This window comes from Stegostoma tigrinum, chromosome 19 (assembly GCF_030684315.1).
Source record: "Stegostoma tigrinum isolate sSteTig4 chromosome 19, sSteTig4.hap1, whole genome shotgun sequence".
Classification (NCBI taxonomy): Eukaryota; Metazoa; Chordata; class Chondrichthyes; order Orectolobiformes; family Stegostomatidae; genus Stegostoma; species Stegostoma tigrinum.
In genome coordinates, this window is record NC_081372.1 from 60256601 (window position 1) to 60274134 (window position 17534).

Below are 17534 nucleotides of genomic sequence, written 5' to 3' on the forward strand. Positions count from 1 at the left end.
TCGTAGAGGGCTTTTCAATCTGCATGTCTCAGAAAGAAACTTGCACAGTTACTGCATTTCTGAATGGTTCTGTCTGCCTTTCTAAAAGGAAACCTGTTCCTTTCTCAATCCTGCTAGTATCATTGAACAGCCTCTCTTTTTTCCCCTCTTTCCTACCCTAGTTTGACAAAGCACTGGACTATTTGCTCAAGGGCTTTTTTAAAAACCTCATTGGAGTGCATATAAACAAATTTTCAGATAATTTCGGACAACTCTCAGAACTCAAAATTAAACTGGAACTATGTCCTTCCCTTCTTAATACACGTAACATAGGAACATAAATAACTTAAAGCTATGCATGATTCTATCTGTTTATAATCCACATTTCCAAGTAAAATGAATGCATTGTGAGACCTCCTCAGACTTTGTACATTGTTAAAGTTTTCGAGATTTTGCACACCTTTTGATGTTTTTGACTTGGTGAATTTCTGACAGTTAGCAACTTAGAGCCTTTCCACCCGAGTAAGCAGTGATGAAACAGTTCACCTCTTTTCCTGTTCCTCATTTTTAAAAGGAATCATTTGCGAATTCGGTGAGTGTTTTAATTATTTACTTGCTGTGATTGTATTAAACATGCTAACAGACACCTTTTAGAGATAACAAGGTGTAGAGCTGGATGAACACAGCAGGCCAAGCAGCATCAGAGGAGCAGCAAGGCTTAATTTTCAGGCCTCAACCCTTCTTCAGAAATGAAGAAGGGCCTAGGTCCGAAACATCAGCTTTCCTGCTCCTGAGATGCTGCTTGGCCTGCTGTGTTCATCCAGCTACACACTTTGTTATCTTGGATTCTCCAGCATCTGCAGTTCCCACTATCTCTGTTGCAACAGACAAGTTCTTGAGTTTTCAAAGAAAGAGAATATCATTCATTGTACTTAACATAGTTTAGTAGAAAGTTTAGTCAAAAAAGCGCCAACTTTCATGCATACATATTCAAAGTTCAAAAATATATCACAGAGTGAGAGACTAAACAGTTTGAAGTCCAGTAACACAAAAAGGTATATGCAGGCTGGTGACATGCCCAACATCAGACAGTGTTTGGTGAAATTTTCTGGTTCTGCCTCCCAAGACATTTTGCCTATATAGACAGACAATATGTCTGTTTTTCTGGAGACTGCAGATGCTGGGTTATGTTCTTAAACAAGGTCTTCACTTGCAACACCTGGATAGCCTAAATCAGCTGACAAAGTTTGAAACTGGTAAATTGGAAGAAGAGATGGGAGAAACATCCAACAAGGGTCATTACTCTTTTAAGAATCGTGCATGCCTGTGCTTTGCTTTGGTCTGTGGAGGAACAGTTACTTAAATCTACAAAGGGGCATCAAGCCTGTCACCCAACCATTCCGATTGCACAGTTGCCCCAAATGTTGTTGTGTAGTTGAATGGATTGTATGGTCAGATTGTTTCTGTCATAGTCCCATTGTCCACGTGATTGCGTGAATGGTTAGTCCCTGACCCAGCTCAGTACCCAGAGGATTGTCTACAGACTTTATCAATGGGTAATTCCTTCTATGCAATTGTACTTGGTCATGTTTTGCAGATAAATTAATTCCATTTCAATGACTTGTGAAAGATAAAATGATACAAATGTTTGGTCATCTTTGACTGTGACCATTGGAACACAGCTTATTTCTTTTCTTAGAAAAGAGTTATTATTGTGGCTTCCGGGTGATAAGCTCAAAGTCATTTTTGTTTAATAAAGCATGGGCTCATAACAACATGGCAAGTGTTCTCTTCTCACACCTCCCAGGTACTCCGGTTTCCTCCCACAGTCCAAAGATGTGCAGGTTAGGTGGATCGGCCATGCTAAATTGCCCATAGTGTTCAGGGGTGTGTGGGTTATAGGGGGATGGGTCTGGGTAGGATGGTCCGAGGGGCGGTGTGGACTTGTTGGGCTTAAGGGCCTGTTTCCACACTGTAGGGAATCTAATCTAATCTAATCTAATCTAAACCCATCTGAACAGCTTTTTGAAATCACATTGCCCAGGATCCAAGTTATATTTCTGTTCTCTTGCAACATACCAGCTTTTAAACCTGAGCTTGGCATCACTGAGTCAGCACATCTCAATTTACCCATTTTTCCTTCTAGTTTGTACACCTCTGGTGTTATTCCACCTCAGTGCTTCGCCGAGAGTCCTCATTCAAATCTCAGCTGATGTGGGGAGGGTTAGGAGTGGTGTTTAATGGAAATTTAATTTAAACTGATCTGCCCTTTTTACATCATGCCACATATTATTCTCCATTAACCTCAATTATGAGTCAAATCTGACAGACCATAAAACAGATGGTCAGTCCAGCCAAGTAAGTAAAGAGCTGGGTAGGTGCAATTAAGTTCCTACCAAGCATATCTCCACTCTGAGTTTGGAATATTATAAGCATTCTCTTTCCTAATCCAAATCCAAGTTTTATTTGGATGGGTTTCTCTCAACTCACTGGCCTCTGAGTGATAAGGTCATGGAATCAAGTCCTAGAGTAAACAAGAGCTGCACTGTCAAATGTGCTGTCTTTCAGAACACACATTAAGCCAACCTCACTCCTAACCACTAAACCGACATCTCTCAAACCATCCACAACCTCATCACTTCAGGTGACCTCCCACTCACAGCCTCCAACCTCATCATTCCCCAACCCCGCACTGCCCGTTTCTATCTCCTTCCCAAAATCCACAAACCTGCCTGCCCTGGTCGACCCATTGTCTCTGCCTACTCCTGCCCCACTGAACTTACCTCCATCTATCTGGACTCCATTTCTTCCGCTCCACCCCCCCACCAAGTCCATGAACACCCCACCTATGTCCGTGACACTACCCGCGCCCCCCCACCTCCTCCAACACTTCCAATTCCCTGGCCCCCAACATCTCATCTTCACCATGGACATCCAATCCCTGTAGACTTGCATTTGCCATGCTGACGGCCTAAAGGCCCTCCGCTTCTTCCTCTCCCACAGGCCCGACCAGTCCCCTCCCCTGATGCCCTCATATGCTTAACCAAACTCGTCCTCACCCTCAACAATTTTTTTTGTTTAGATTACCTACAGTGTGGAAACAGGCCCTTCGGCCCAACAAGTCCACACCGCCCTTTGAAGCATCCCACCCAGACCCATCCCCTTACGACCCACACACCCCTGTACACTACGGGCAATTCAACATAACCAATCCACCTAGCCTGCACATCTCTGGACTGTGGGAGGAAACAGGAGCACCCAGAGGAAACCCACGCAGACACGGGGACAATATGCAAACTCCACACAGACAGCCGCCCGAGGCTGGAATTGAACCCAGGTCCCTCATGCTGTGAGGCTGCAGTGCTAACCACTGAGCCACCGTGTTCCCACAAGGAGCTTAAACAGTTCATCAACTTGACTAACAGCTTCCACTCTAACCTTAAGTTCACCTGGAACATCTCTGATACCTCTCCCTCCTTCATGGACCTCTCCATCTCTATCTCTGGCAATCACTCTGAAACTGATGTCTATTTCAAGCCCACCAGCTCCCACAGCTACCTGGACTACACTCCTCTCACCCACCTTCCTGCAAGAATATGATCCCCTAATCCCAATTCCTCCACCTCTGCCACATCTCCCAAAATGGGGCATTCCACTCCCAAACATCCCAGATGTCTTCTTATTTCAAGGACCATAACTCCCCCCTGCTTCAGTGTTTGAAAATGCCCTCAACTGCATCTCTTGCATTTCCCGCACTTCTTCCCCCACACCTCCCACCCCAACAGAAACAAAGACAGGATCCGCCTTGTTCTCATGTGTCACCCCACTAAACTCTGGATTCACTGTATTGTTCTCTGTCTCTTTTACCTACAGTCCGACCCCACAACCAAAGCTATATTTCCCTCCCCACCCCTATCTGCTTTTTGTAGGGACTGCTCTCTCCATGACCTCCTTGTCTGCTCCACGCTCCCCTCCAGCCCTGCCACCTTTCCCTGCAATTGCAGGAGGTGCTACACCTGCCCCCTCACCTCCATTCAAGGCACAAAACATACCTTTCACATCACACAGGGGTTCACCTGCACATCCTCCAATCTGGTCTACTGTATCTGCTGCTCCCGATGTAGCCTCCTCTACATCGATGAGACCAAGCGTAGGTTTGGAGACCGCTTTGTAGAGCACCTGCACTCTGTTCACGTCAAACGACAACACCTTCCAGTTGTGAACCACTTCAACTCCCCCTCCCACTCTCTGGGTGACATGTCCATCCTGGGCCTCCTCCAGTGTCACAATGACGCCATCCACAAACTGGGGGACAGTACCTCCTATTCCACCTTGGGAGCCTGTAGCCTGATGGCCTAAACGTGGACTTTACCAATTTCAAGATCTCTCCCTCACCCTGGCCTCGCCCTATGACTACCCTCCCTCTCTTCCCTGCCTCCTTGACCTGACACAACCTGTCCATCTTTTCTCCCACCTATCCACTCCTCCCACCTCACTGACTAAACCCCACAACTTCCTACCTGCACTCACCTATCACCATACCTCCTACGTCCCCTGGCCCCACTCCTCCTCTCCCTCTTTATTTCCCAGTTCCCTTCCCCCTCTCCATTTCTGAAGAAGGCTCCCGACCTGAAACGTCAGCTTCTTCTGCTGTGTTCCTCCAGCCCCAAGGTCTGATTGCCATAGGACCTCACTTTTCCCTATTTCAAAGAGGAGCATGGGAGTTCTTGTTGATGTCATGCCTAGTACATCTCTCAACCACATCTCTTAAAAAGCAAAAGAAAATCCTTTGTGGGAGCTTGTGTTTAATTTATCTACATTTCCTACAATACAAACAGTGACTGCAATTCACTTTACCACATTGTCATTAGATAATGTAAGGCATTCTGTGGTTTTGAAGGGTGTTAGGTAAATACAAGTCCATACCATCTTGCTGTGTCAGCAGACAGACATCATAGTCCTATTCATTCTGTTTCAGGACACACAGGACGTCTGCTCAAAGCCTTGACTTCCATCAGCTTCATCTTTCTGCTGTTGCATCTGGGATCTCAAGTGATGTTCCATTACGTTCCAAATAATGGTAAGAGATCATTGTCAGCCAGGTATTATTGCCAACGCAGTCAACTCGTAGATAGGAGTTACAAGACAGAAAGATGTTTATCTTTTTCATATGAGCAAACTCTTCAATCACATGTACGCACTTTCTTTTCATGTCCACATATCCTTCATCAATTTATCTAATTTTATATGTCAACAGAGTCTCTGTTTCAGTCGCTATCCTCCGATCTCCACCCACTCTCCTGTTGCTCTCTATTTGTAATATCTTAATTTTATTTTTGGTGTCTAGGGTCCTCCTTTTAGATTGGCAAACTATTGGAAACGTACTAGGGTGAACGTTACCAGACATCAGTCAAGTGCCACTTTCACAGATCTTTGTGGATTTTGCTTTCTCTCAGTGAGGCTTAGCGAGTTTTTTCACTTGACTGTCCCAAGCTTGCTCCATTAACTAGATGTGGCACCCCTCTGGCACTCCATGTGTTGAACACTCGCCTGATTCTACCACTCATTATGGACAGAAGTAGTTGGCACTGCCTGGGATCTGATGCTCTATTCAAAAGGCCATTTTGCACCCAGCCATGTGCTGAGTCTGGATCTGCCCTGAATCATGGGAGACATTTGTCCCTGCCTCATTACCTATTGCTAGATCCATGCTGATAAATAAACCAAAGAACAGCAAGTGGTGGAAATCTGAAACAAAAACACAAATTGCTGGAGAAACTCAGCAGGTCTGGCAGCGTCTTGGAAAGAAAGCATACTTAATATTTCAAGTCTGACGACACTTCAGCAGATGTTGCCAGACTGGCTGAGTTTTGCCAGCAATTTCTGTTTTTGTATCAGATCTAAGGTAACCTGTTCCCTCATTGGTTTCATGACATATTGTTCCCGGAAGCTATCCCTAATGCACTCTATGAATTTGCTGTCATAGCTATCCCTTCCAATTTGATTAATCCAATCAACATGAAAATTTAAGTCACCCATAATATTGCCCTATTTTTTACATGCTCCTATTAATTTTTGTTTTATAACCTTACTTACAGAATGGCTACGGGGGTGGGGGGGGGGGGTCTATACACTACTCCTACCAGGGTCTTATTTGCCTTGCTGTTATTTACTTTCAAATATCATCACAGCCTAGATCATCTCTCACAGCTATCCTTATTTTATCTTTTATTAATGGTGCTGCCCCACCACCTTTTCCATCCCTCTGGTCTTTCCAAAAGATCATCTATCCCTGAAGTGTTCAGTTCCCAGTTTTGATCTCCTCATAACCATGTTGCAGTGACCCTACAGTGAGGCAATTCCTCCCAGTGATGCAGGATCATTTTAATACCCTTTCCAACCTGGATAGGACCTCTCACCTTCTGCCTCGTATGTCCTACAGTCTGACTAAATGTCAATGTTAATAAATGAACCGAGGGATCCGCAATTTACTCTGCAAGTCCTTTCTCTCCTGGGTTGGTATATTTTGTTGTTTGTATGTTTCCTTTGATTTTAAACCTGAAGCACTGTCCCCAAAATTAATTCAGGAGCAGAGCTAACTAAAGGTGAAGAACACGTGCACAAAATTTCAAGTCAATTAGGAGCTTCATATTAAAGATTTGAAACAGAAATGCTTCATTGTCAGATTTTATTCAGAAATACACAAAATGGAGTCATAAAGTTACCAATTTCAGACAATTTGTCTTCTTACAATAGGTACTGTTTGGGAGACTGCACTCTGGCACATAGGAGTAATCAGGTAAGTGTTGTTCTGAAAGAGTTAATGTTAAAGCTGAATTAAGTTCCATCCAATTTCTTCAGGACACAGACTATGGGTGAAGAAATAGCAGTGGTCCAACACAAGCTCTCAATGGAGACAAATGTGTCATCTCTGTCCTGACAGCCTTTGTAATTATTCCAAATTAGCCCATTGTAACTTACACCTGTTGCTATCATGCAATAAATCACCTTTTATTCTTAAGACCATAAGTCACAGGAGCAGAAGTAGGCTGTTCAGCCCATTGAGTTTGTTCCTACATTCAGTAAGAACATAGATAATCTGATAATCCTCAACTCCACTTTCCTCTTTCCCCTTGACTTCCTTACTGAATAAAAATCTCAGCCTTGAATATAGTTAATTATCCAGCTTCAACAGCCCTCTGTGGTAAAGAATTCCACAGATTCATTTCCATCTCAGAGAAGAAATTTCTCCTCATCTTGAGTCTTAAGTGGGCGATCCCTTATTCTGAGATGACGCCCCATGGTCCTATAGTCTCCCACAGCCATAGAATCCCTATGGAGTGGAAGCAGGCCATTCCAACATTGAATTCCACACCAACCCTCTAAGGAGCATCCCACTCGGACATGACACCTGCCACATCCGTGTAACACTGCATTTCATATTTCTAATTGACATAACAAGCACTGTGGGAGGAAACCGGAGCACCCGGAGGAAACCCATGCAGACACGGGGAGAACGTTAAAAACTCCACACATTCAGTCGCCGAAGGGAGGAATTGAACTTGGGCCCCTGGTGCTGTGAGACAGCAGTGCTAAGAACTGAGCCACCGTGCCAGCCAAGGGGAAACCACCTTCCCGCACCTGCCTTGTCAAACCCCCTAAGAATCTTTGTATGTTTCAATGTGGTCACTTCTCATTCTTCTAAACTCCACTGAGTACAAAACAAGTGACTTCTCTTTGTAAGACAACATACCTGGGATCAGCCTAATGAACCTTCCCTGGATTGTCTCCAAGCCAGCTTAACTTTCCTTAGATAAGGGGCTCAAAACTGTTGGTGGTATTCCAATTGTTTTTCTTTACTCATTCCTGGTATGTGGGTGTTACTGGCTGGGCCAGCATTAATTGCTTGTCCCTAGTTGCCCGTGAAGGTGAGCTGCCCAATTGAACCATTGTAGACCATGTGCTATAGGTCAACCCACAGTACCCTTAAGGAGGGAATTCCAGGATTTACAACCATTGACAGTAAAAGAATATATTTCCAAGTTCAGGATGGTGAGTGGCTTGGAGGAGAACTTGGAGATGGTGACGTTCCCATATGTCTGATGCCCTTGTACTTCTGAGATGATGGCCCATGGTGGGTGGGGGTTTGGAAGGCACTGTCCGAGTATCGTTGGTGAATTTCTGCAGTGCATCTTGTAGATAGTACACACTGCTGCTACTGATGGTTGGCGATGTAGGAATGGATGCTTGTGGATGTGGATGTAGTGCCAATCAAGTGTGTTGCTTTGTCCTGGATGGTGTCAAGCTTCTTGAGTGTTGTTGGGCTACACTCATCCAGGCGAGTGGGAAGTATGCCATCACACTCCCGACTTGTGTCTTGTAGATAGTAGACAGGCTTTGAGGAGCTACTCATTGCAATATTCCTAGCCTCTAGCCTGCAGTTGGAAATTGTCCAGTTCTTGTTGCATTTGAACGTGAACTGCTCCAGTATCTGAGGAGTCACAAATGATATTGAACATTGTGCAATCATTGGTGAACATCCCCACTCCAGACCTTACAATGTAGCAAAGGACATTGATGAAGCAGCTGTAGATGGTTGGGCCTAGGACACTATTTCCTGCAGAGATGTCCTGGAGCTGAAATGACTGATCTCTAAAACAGCTAAATTCAGAGGTGAGTTAACAAAGTGTGGAGCTGGATGAACACAGCAGGCCAAGCAGCATCTTAGGAGCACAAAAGCTGACGTTTCTTTCTAGGCCCGAAACGTCAGCTTTTGTGCTCCTAAGATGGTGCTTGGCCTGCTGTGTTCATCCAGCTCCACACTTTGTTATCTCGGATTCTCCAGCATCTGCAGTTCCCAATATCTCTAAATTCAGAAGTGAGGTGACAGGGACAGCCCTTGACATCAAGGCAGCATTTGACCAATTGTGGCGTCAAGAAACCCTAGCTGAAGTCAATGGGAGTTAGGGGTGTAAACTCTCAGCTGGTTGGAGTCACAGGAGGATAGTCGTGGCTGTTAAAAATCAGTCATCTCAGTTCCAGGACATGTCTGCAGGAGTTCCTCAGGATAGTGTCTAATGTCCAATCATCATTAGCTGCTTCATCAATGAGCTTCCCTCCATCGTAACATTGGGATGTTCGCTGATGTTTGGACCATCTGCAGCTCCTCAGATACTGAAACAGTGAACATCAGTATACAGAAAGACCCTGAACAATATTCACGTCTGACATGATTATCTAAATGTCTCCTGATAACATTCAATGGTATTGCCATCACTGAATCTTTTACCATTGACATTCTGGAATATTCCTACACCCAATGCCTATCTGAAGCAGGAACAGGAACATTCGGCCATCCTCTGCTGGTGCATTATTACCACAGTCAGTGTTTAAAAGTAACGTTTTAATGATTCATTTCCTTCAGGTTGAATGAAGTCGATATTGGAAATGCCATTCGCCTGGTTTTTCCAGACATTGGAATATTTATCGGAAGCTTGGCTGCTTTTCTCATCTGCAGGAGCCTGTTGATTGATGCAGGCTTGCATGATGAAGCTCAGAATTTGTCCCATTCCGAGGGCAAGGTAAGGAGAACCCTTCCTTCCGAGATTGGGTTTTGCAATCTTCAAACTCATTGTCTGACTTTGAAAGCCAGATGGTGGAGAAAGCAAATTGAGTGTAAAGGAGACATCTAACCTTTTCTTTATTTGCTAATTGACCCGTGATTTAGTAATTCAAGTGAATTATCTTTATTTATTTTGTTCACTCCACCACCCCTTACCAAAACAATGTCCGTTAAGCAGAATAATTGTATGACCCGCTTGTAATCAAATTCCAGCTTTAGTTATTAGATTATCCAAGGTTCTTATATTTCAGCTTTCAGTTAAATGTCGAAGTTATGCATTTGTACCATTGAATTTGCAATTAAAACATTTACATTCTGACTACTTTTACCTCCGTTTTCTGTCAGGCCATAAGAACAGACTGAGGCCATTCTATTGGATCATGACTTGATCACTGTCTCAACTCCATCTATCCACTTGATCCTTTTGACTGCAGAAAAGTCTATTGCAAACCTGAAACTTTTAAGTGATCACTAGAAGCAATGACCTTTTAACATGTCAGATCACCACACAGCCTTCAAAATGGTAGATAGCACCTGACAAGTTTATCCTTTTAAGTGTTTGGATTCTTCTGGAAAACTATACTGAGCTCCTGTTAAAGCTAGTATATTCTCCTTGAGGGGTAAGGAAGGGGTGTTATGATGCACTGATAGTGTCCTTATCTCTGAGCTGGGAAGCCTACATTCAACCTTTCTAGAGTTGTGTCATAACATTTCTGAACAAGCTGATTGAAAACATCTATCGCTGTGGCCAAACTAGTCTGAAAATGGCCAATCTCATCTGACCTCAGAAGTAACACTCCCTCTAATCTGCTTTCACAGCCGCCCCAATGTTCCACACACATGGATCAGTGTCGGCATGACAACCAGTATGCTGAAACACGGTATTGATGTCAGTTTCCAGAAGTTGCTGCCACACATGGCTCATGGCTGTTAAGAGAATTAGAGAGAATCCTGCTCGGAAGGTATACAAGATAACATAGAACATTACAGCACAGTACAGGCCCTTCGGCCCTCGATGTTGTGCCGACCTGTCATACCGTTCTCAAGCCCATCTAACCTACACTATTCCATGCACGTCCATATGCTTGTCCAATGATGACTTAAATGTACCTAAAGTTGGCGAATCTACTACCATTGCAGGCAAAGCGTTCCATTCCCTTACTACTCTCTGAGTAAAGAAACTACCTCTGACATCTGTTCTATATCTTTCACCCCTCAATTTAAAGCTATGCCCCCTCGTGCTCGCCGTCTCCATCCTAGGAGAAAGGCTCTCCCTATCCACCCTATCTAACCCTCTGATTATTTTATGTGTTTCAATTAAGTCACCTCTCAACCTTCTTCTTTCTAATGAAAACAGCCTCAAGTCCCTCAGCCTTTCCTTGTAAGACCTTCCCTCCATACCAGGCAACATCCTAGTAAATCTCCTCTGCACGCTTTCCAAAGCTTCCACATCCTTCTTATAATGCGGTGACCAGAACTGTATACAATACTCCAAGTGCAGCTGCACCAGAGTTTTGTACAGCTTCAGCATAACCTCTTGGTTCCGGAACTCGATCCCTCTATTAATAAAAGCTAAAACACTGTATGCCTTCTTAACAACCCTGTCAACCTGGGTGGCAACTTTCAAGGATCTGTGTACATGGATACCGAGATCCCTCTGCTCATCAATACTACTGAGAATCTTACCATTAGCCCTGTACTTTGCCTTCCGGTTACTCCTACCAAAGTGCATCACCTCACACTTGTCTGCATTAAACTCCATTTGCCACCTCTCAGCCCAGCTCTGCAGTTTATCTATGTCTCTCTGCAACCTACAGCATCCTTCGTCACTATCCACAACTCCACCGACCTTAGTGTCCTCTGCAAATTTACTAACCCATCCTTCTATGCCCTCATCCAGGTCATTTATAGAAATGACAAACAGCAGTGGACCCAACACCGACCCTTGCGGTACACCACTAGTAACTGGTCTCCAGGATGAACATTTCCCATCAACTACCGCCCTCTGTCTTCTTTCAGCAACCCAACTTCCGAACCAAACTGCAATATCTCCCACAAGTCCATTCCTCCGCATTTTGTACAATAGCCTACTGTGGGGAACCTTATGGAACGCCTTGCAGAAATCCATATGCACCACATCAACTGGTTTACTCTCATCTACCTGTTTGGTCACCTTCTCAAAGAACTCAATAAGGTTTGTGAGGCACAACCTTCCCTTCACAAAACCGTGCTGACTATCCCTAATCAATTTATTCTTTTCTAGATGATTATAAATCCTATTCCTTATAACCTTTTCCAACACTTTACCAACAACTGAGGTAAGGCTCACTGGTCTATAATTACCAGGGTTGTCTCTACTCACCTTCTTGAACAGGGGAACTACGTTTGCTGTCCTTCAGTCGTCTGGCACTATTCCTGTAACAAAGGGTCTAGGCCCGAAACATCAGCTTTTGTGCTCCAGAGATGCTGCTGGGCCTGCTGTGTTCATCCAGCTTCACAGTTTGTTATCTTGGATTCTCCAGCATCTGCAGTTCCCATTATCTCGGAAGGTATACAGATTGGTTAGTGCTTAGATGGGATTTCACTTGGGAATACCTGGTGCAGTAAACTTAAGGGGCTTTTGTGGTGCAATGGTAGTGTTCCTACCTCTGGACCAGGTGGCCTGGGTTTAAGTCCCACCTGCTTCAGCAATGTGCTATATTATCTCTAAACAGACAGATTAAAAATACCTGTCCTTACTGAGGTTTGCTGCCAAACTGAATTTGATACAAGGTCTGTCCAAGACACTATACAACTGAAGCATTGCTTCCTCACCCCTGTGTCACCACCTTCTTGACATAACAGCTGACCTTTCTGCATCACTTTATCTACCAGTGCAGTCCCATTGGAACGTAGAACATGCCAGTTTATGGATTAGTGCCTTCTATTCCCTTACCCAGCAAATTAAATTTTGACCTCCTGTGCTCCTCAGAAGGAGGGCGATGAAACTGAATCTGAAGAAGAGACTGATTCTGAGGTGGATTCTGAGGAAGAAGAAGTTGAGAAATTGGAACAAGATGAAGCAGAAAAGAAACCAAACATCACTCATAAACTGGCTGCTGTGATTGTAGCGATTAAAGAGATGATTGGACATCTAATAATGACAGCAGGAAAAGCTGTTTTGACTATTCTGCTATGTTTTGCAGGTTAGTGACTTACAGTCATTGAGCAGACACACACTTCTGGTATACATGTGTCCTCTGTAAATGGCCAACAAAAAAGAGAGCCTTGTATTTATTTAGCATCTTTCGCTACCTTAGGATCATACAATCCTTACAGTGCAGAAGCAGGCCTGCTGACTCCACACCAACCTACCAAAGAACATCCCATCCTGACCTATCCCATCCCATCCCCATAACCCTACATTTCCCATGGCCAATTTACCATGACCAGTCCACCTAATTTGCACATCTTTGGGCTGTTGGAAGAAACAAAAGCTCACTCAGACACAGGAAGAATGTGGAAGCTCCACACAGATAGTCGCCCAAGAGTTGAATCAAACCCGCGCCCCTGCCACTGTGAGGCAACAGTGCTAACCACTGAGCCACCGTGCCGCCCCAATGTCGCAGTCAATAAATGTGGAAGGAAAGCATATTTGGAAGTGTATCCACTGTAGTGAGGCAATCTTGTAGAAGAATTGGTTGTGAGCTTACGTCGAAGTGTCATAATTTGAGTCCCACTCCAGCACTTAGTTTCCATCTGAGGTGCATTCAAAACCTGACCATCGAGTGTGGCGTCAATTTGTAAGTCATTCCAACACACGTCAATAGCAAGTGGTAAGACCAGGAGCTGTTTCTGATCAGCCGTGTGAGGGGATGAAATTGGAGCCTCTACCGTCACTATCCACAGCTCCAGGTCTTGTAAAAATGTACATGGCACAGTGACTGCAAGCCCTTGGGTCACTGGTTGGTTTGGTTGGCTGGATGGTCTGTGTATTTGAGATTGGAAGCCTGAGCTATTGTCACCAATGTCTCCTCTCCACCTATCTTCTTTTTCTTTCCATCTTCGGTCCGCCTCCCCCTCTCTCCCTATTTATTCCAGAACCCTCACCCCATCCCCCTCTCTGAAGGGTCTAGGCCCGAAACATCAGCTTTTGTGCTCCTAAGATGCTGCTTGGCCTGCTGTGTTCATCCAGCTTCACACTTTATTATCTTGGATTCTCCAGCATCTGCAGTTCCCATTATCTCCATTTCAGAAGGGGATGGATTTGCACCATGTCTCCTCACGGTGCACATAGTGGAGAACAGCGTTTTGTGGGTCACACCTGCCTTTGGGCATAGAACACAGAACAGTACAGCACAGGAACAGGCCCTTCAGCCCACACTGTTGTGCTGGACATGATGCTAAATTAAACTAATTCCTGCTGCCTTCCCTTGGTCTGTTACTTGCATATTCATGTGCTTATCTACAAGCCCCTTAAACGTCCCTATCATAATCTACCTCCACCACCACCCCTGGCAGTGCATTCCAGACTCCTACCAAACTCTGAGTTTAAAAAAAAACTTACCCCTCACATTTCCCTTAAAATTTCCCCTCTCTCGCCTTAAATGCATGCCCCCGAGTATTAGACATTCCAACTCTGGGAAAAAATTCTGACCAAGATGAAGGTTCATTGTTGCAAAGAGGGAAAGATACCAGCCAATTCATAAACAGCATTGGGATAAATGACCAAACAAACTGTTTTGTGAATGATGTTGGTTGAGGAATTAGTATTGTCCAGGCACTAGAGACCACTCCCTCAAAATAATGCCAAGGGATTGTTTATGTTCACCAAGTGGACAAGTGTGTGTGGGCCTTGGTTTAACATTTTATCAGAGAGTATCTCACATTGCAGCACTCCCTCGGTACTACACTGATGCGTCAGACTAGTTCAAGTCTCTGATGCTTGAACCAACAGCCCAGTGATTTAGAGACCAGAGTGCCACTCACCCGAAGGACTTGTTTAATGTGTGTTGTAAAGAACCTGGGCTGGTATTGGGATGTGGTAGGGGGAGAGGAGATGGGGGAGGGGCACCTCATATCCCGCTTGGGAACCCTGCAGTCCAACAGTCAAAAGCTTCAAAATCTTCCCTCCCCCTACCGCATCAACGTAATTCCAGAAGGCCTTGCAGTGGGCAGGGGATATCCTGTACCAAGTGCAGAGCCCTACTTGTCACCTCCATTCCCTCTCATCCCTAGCCCTTCCACTTCACATGCTCTGCCACCCTCCTGAATGCAGAACTCCACTCTGTCATTGATGCCTGTCAGGATGATCCCAACAAAACTCCATTCTTGCCTTCTGCCCTGGATCCTCCAGTAGGGTGGACCTGCCTGCAGCCCCAGCACCTTGAGGTGACGTGGGTGGGACCAGAGGGTGACCGGCCATGTGATTGGCAGGCAGCTCTCAGTGGCAGGAGCTCCTCAATGATGGGGGAGGCAGAGGTCCCTCCTCAATCAATAAAGAGGCCATTGACTGCCTTGCCCAAGCAGAGGTGAGCTGGCCTCTGAGTTTTAAGTTCTTGGTTAAGCCTCGATATGAAATGCAATCCTTCATACAGGCAAAATAAAAAGGAAGGATAAAAGAAGTACAAGAATAAAAGTGGTTTATAGAAAAGATTTGTAGCAAGAGAAACAACTTGCTTAATAATGACTCCTTTTACCATCTTGGCAACTGTTAAATGCTTCATTGTCGACAAAACTCAATTGTATTCACAGTTTCAGTGCAGGGAAGCATGATAACTAAATTTTACACAGCGCTGCCGGTGGCATCTTACTAAGATAATCTGTTTTAGTGATGCTGGTGCCATGAGGCATTGAAACAATGTGAGAACCATCTGCAAGTGGTGCATACCAGCAGTGTGACACATTGTGTGTTTTCCAGGTATCGTGCACCCATCTCTCATCTCTGCAGTCTACTTCTTCACGTTCCTGGGGCTGTGCTCCTGGTGGGCGTGTGGGCGTGTTTTCAGCTTGTTCTTCTTCAAGTGCTTGTGCCTTTTGATGTTTTTTGTCAGCGGAGGACACCTGACTGCAATCTACCTTTACCAGTTACCTGCATTTCAGCTTCCACCTGACCAGATTCAAATGAGGTACGTTTTGGAGAGAAGCTCATAGAGTAATACAGCATGGAAATAGGCACTTTGGCCCAAGCTGGTCCATGCTGACCATGAAACCCAGTCAGCTAGTTCCAATTGCCTTCATTTTGGCGATATCCCTCTAAACCCTCCCATCCATGTACCTATCTAAATGATTTTAAAATACCTGCCTCAACCACTTTCTCTGGCAGCCCATTCCATAGACGCACCACTCTCTGTGTGAAGAAGTTGCCCGTCAGGTCTTTCTTAAATCTTTCCCCTCTCACCTTAAACCCTCTAGCTTTCAATTCCCCAGCCCTGGGAAAAACACGATATGCATTCATCCTATCTATGCCCCTCATGGTTTTATACACCTCAATAAGGTCATGCCTCATTCTTCTATGTTCTGAGGAATTAAGAACACAAGACCATAAACATAGGAGTGGAAGTAAGGCCATTTGGCCCATCAAGTCCACTCCGCCATTTAAATCATGGCTGATGGGCATTTCAACTCCACTTCCCTGCACTCTCCCCTTAGCCCTTGATTCCTTCTGAGATCAAGAATTTGTCGATCTCTGCCTTGAAGGCATCCAACATCCCGGCCTCCACTGCACTCCGTGGCAATGAATTCCACAAGCCCACCACTCTCTGGCTGAAGAAATGTCACCTCACTTCAGTTTTAAATTTACCCCCTCTAATTTTAAGGTTGTGCCCAAGGGTCCTAGTCTCCCCGCCTAACGGAAACAGCTTCCTAGCATCCACCCCTTCTAAACCATACATTATCTTGTAAGTTTCTATTAGATCTCTCCTCAACCTTCTAAACTCAAATGAGTACAATCCCAGGATCCTTAGCCGTTCATCATATGTTAAACCTACCATTCCAGGGATCATCCGTGTGAATCTCCGCTGGACACGCTCCAGGGCTAGTATGTCCTTCCTGAGGTGTGGGGCCCAAAATTGGACACACTATTCTAAATGGGGCCTAACTAGAGCTTTATAAATTCTCAGAAGCACATCGCTGCTTTTATTTTCCAACCCTCTTGAGATAAACGACAACATTACATTCGCTTCCTTAATCACGGACTCTACCTGCAAGTTAACTTTTACAGAATCCTGGACCAACACTCGCAGATCCCTTTGTACTTCTGCTTTATAAATTTTCTCACCGTTTAGAAAATAGTCCATGCCTGTATTCCTTTTTCCAAAGTGCAAAACCTCACATTTGCTCACGTTAATAAAGTCCGATCCTGGCCAACCTCTCCCTGTAAGTCAGACCTACGAGTCCTGGCAACATCCTCATAAATCACCTTTGCACACTTTCCAGTTTAACTATGTCTTTTCTATAACAGGGTCACCAAAACTGTATGCAATACTCCAAGTGTAGCCTCACCAATGACTTATGCGCGTAACTTCCCACCTCCTATACTTAATGCCTCAAACGATGAAGGTCAGCATGCTAAAAGCCTTCTTCACCACCCTGTCTACCTGTGACGCCGCTTTCAATGAGCTATGTACTTGTACTAGAGATAGTAGGAACTGCTGATGCTGGAGAATCTGCGATAGCAAGGTGTAGAGCTGGATGAACACAGCAAGCCAAGCAGCATCAGAGGGGCGGGAAGGCGGCTTGGCCTGCTGTGTTCACCCAGCTCTACACCTTGGTATCTATGCACTTGTACTTCTAGTTCCACCACACTCTTCAGGACCTTACCACTTACTGTATGAGTCCTACCTCAGTTTGAGTCTGCAAAGTGCAGCACCTCATACTTGCCTGTATTGAACTGCATTTGCCAATCCTCAGCCCATTTTCCCCATGTGATCAAGGTCCCTCTGTTTTGATCACC

The 17534-nt window shown here is 44.9% G+C and overlaps 1 protein-coding gene across 1 annotated transcript in view; it reads left to right on the forward strand.

The window, feature by feature from the left end:
• Positions 1–17534, forward strand: part of LOC125461205 (piezo-type mechanosensitive ion channel component 2-like) — a 205327-nt gene that overhangs the window by 12437 nt on the left and 175356 nt on the right. The window contains exons 3-8 of the mRNA XM_048549712.2: positions 1679–1786; positions 4958–5059; positions 6736–6778; positions 9404–9560; positions 12573–12786; positions 15501–15708. Of these exons, the coding sequence (XP_048405669.2) occupies positions 1679–1786; positions 4958–5059; positions 6736–6778; positions 9404–9560; positions 12573–12786; positions 15501–15708 (832 nt within the window). The remainder of the gene's footprint in view (positions 1–1678; positions 1787–4957; positions 5060–6735; positions 6779–9403; positions 9561–12572; positions 12787–15500; positions 15709–17534) is intronic.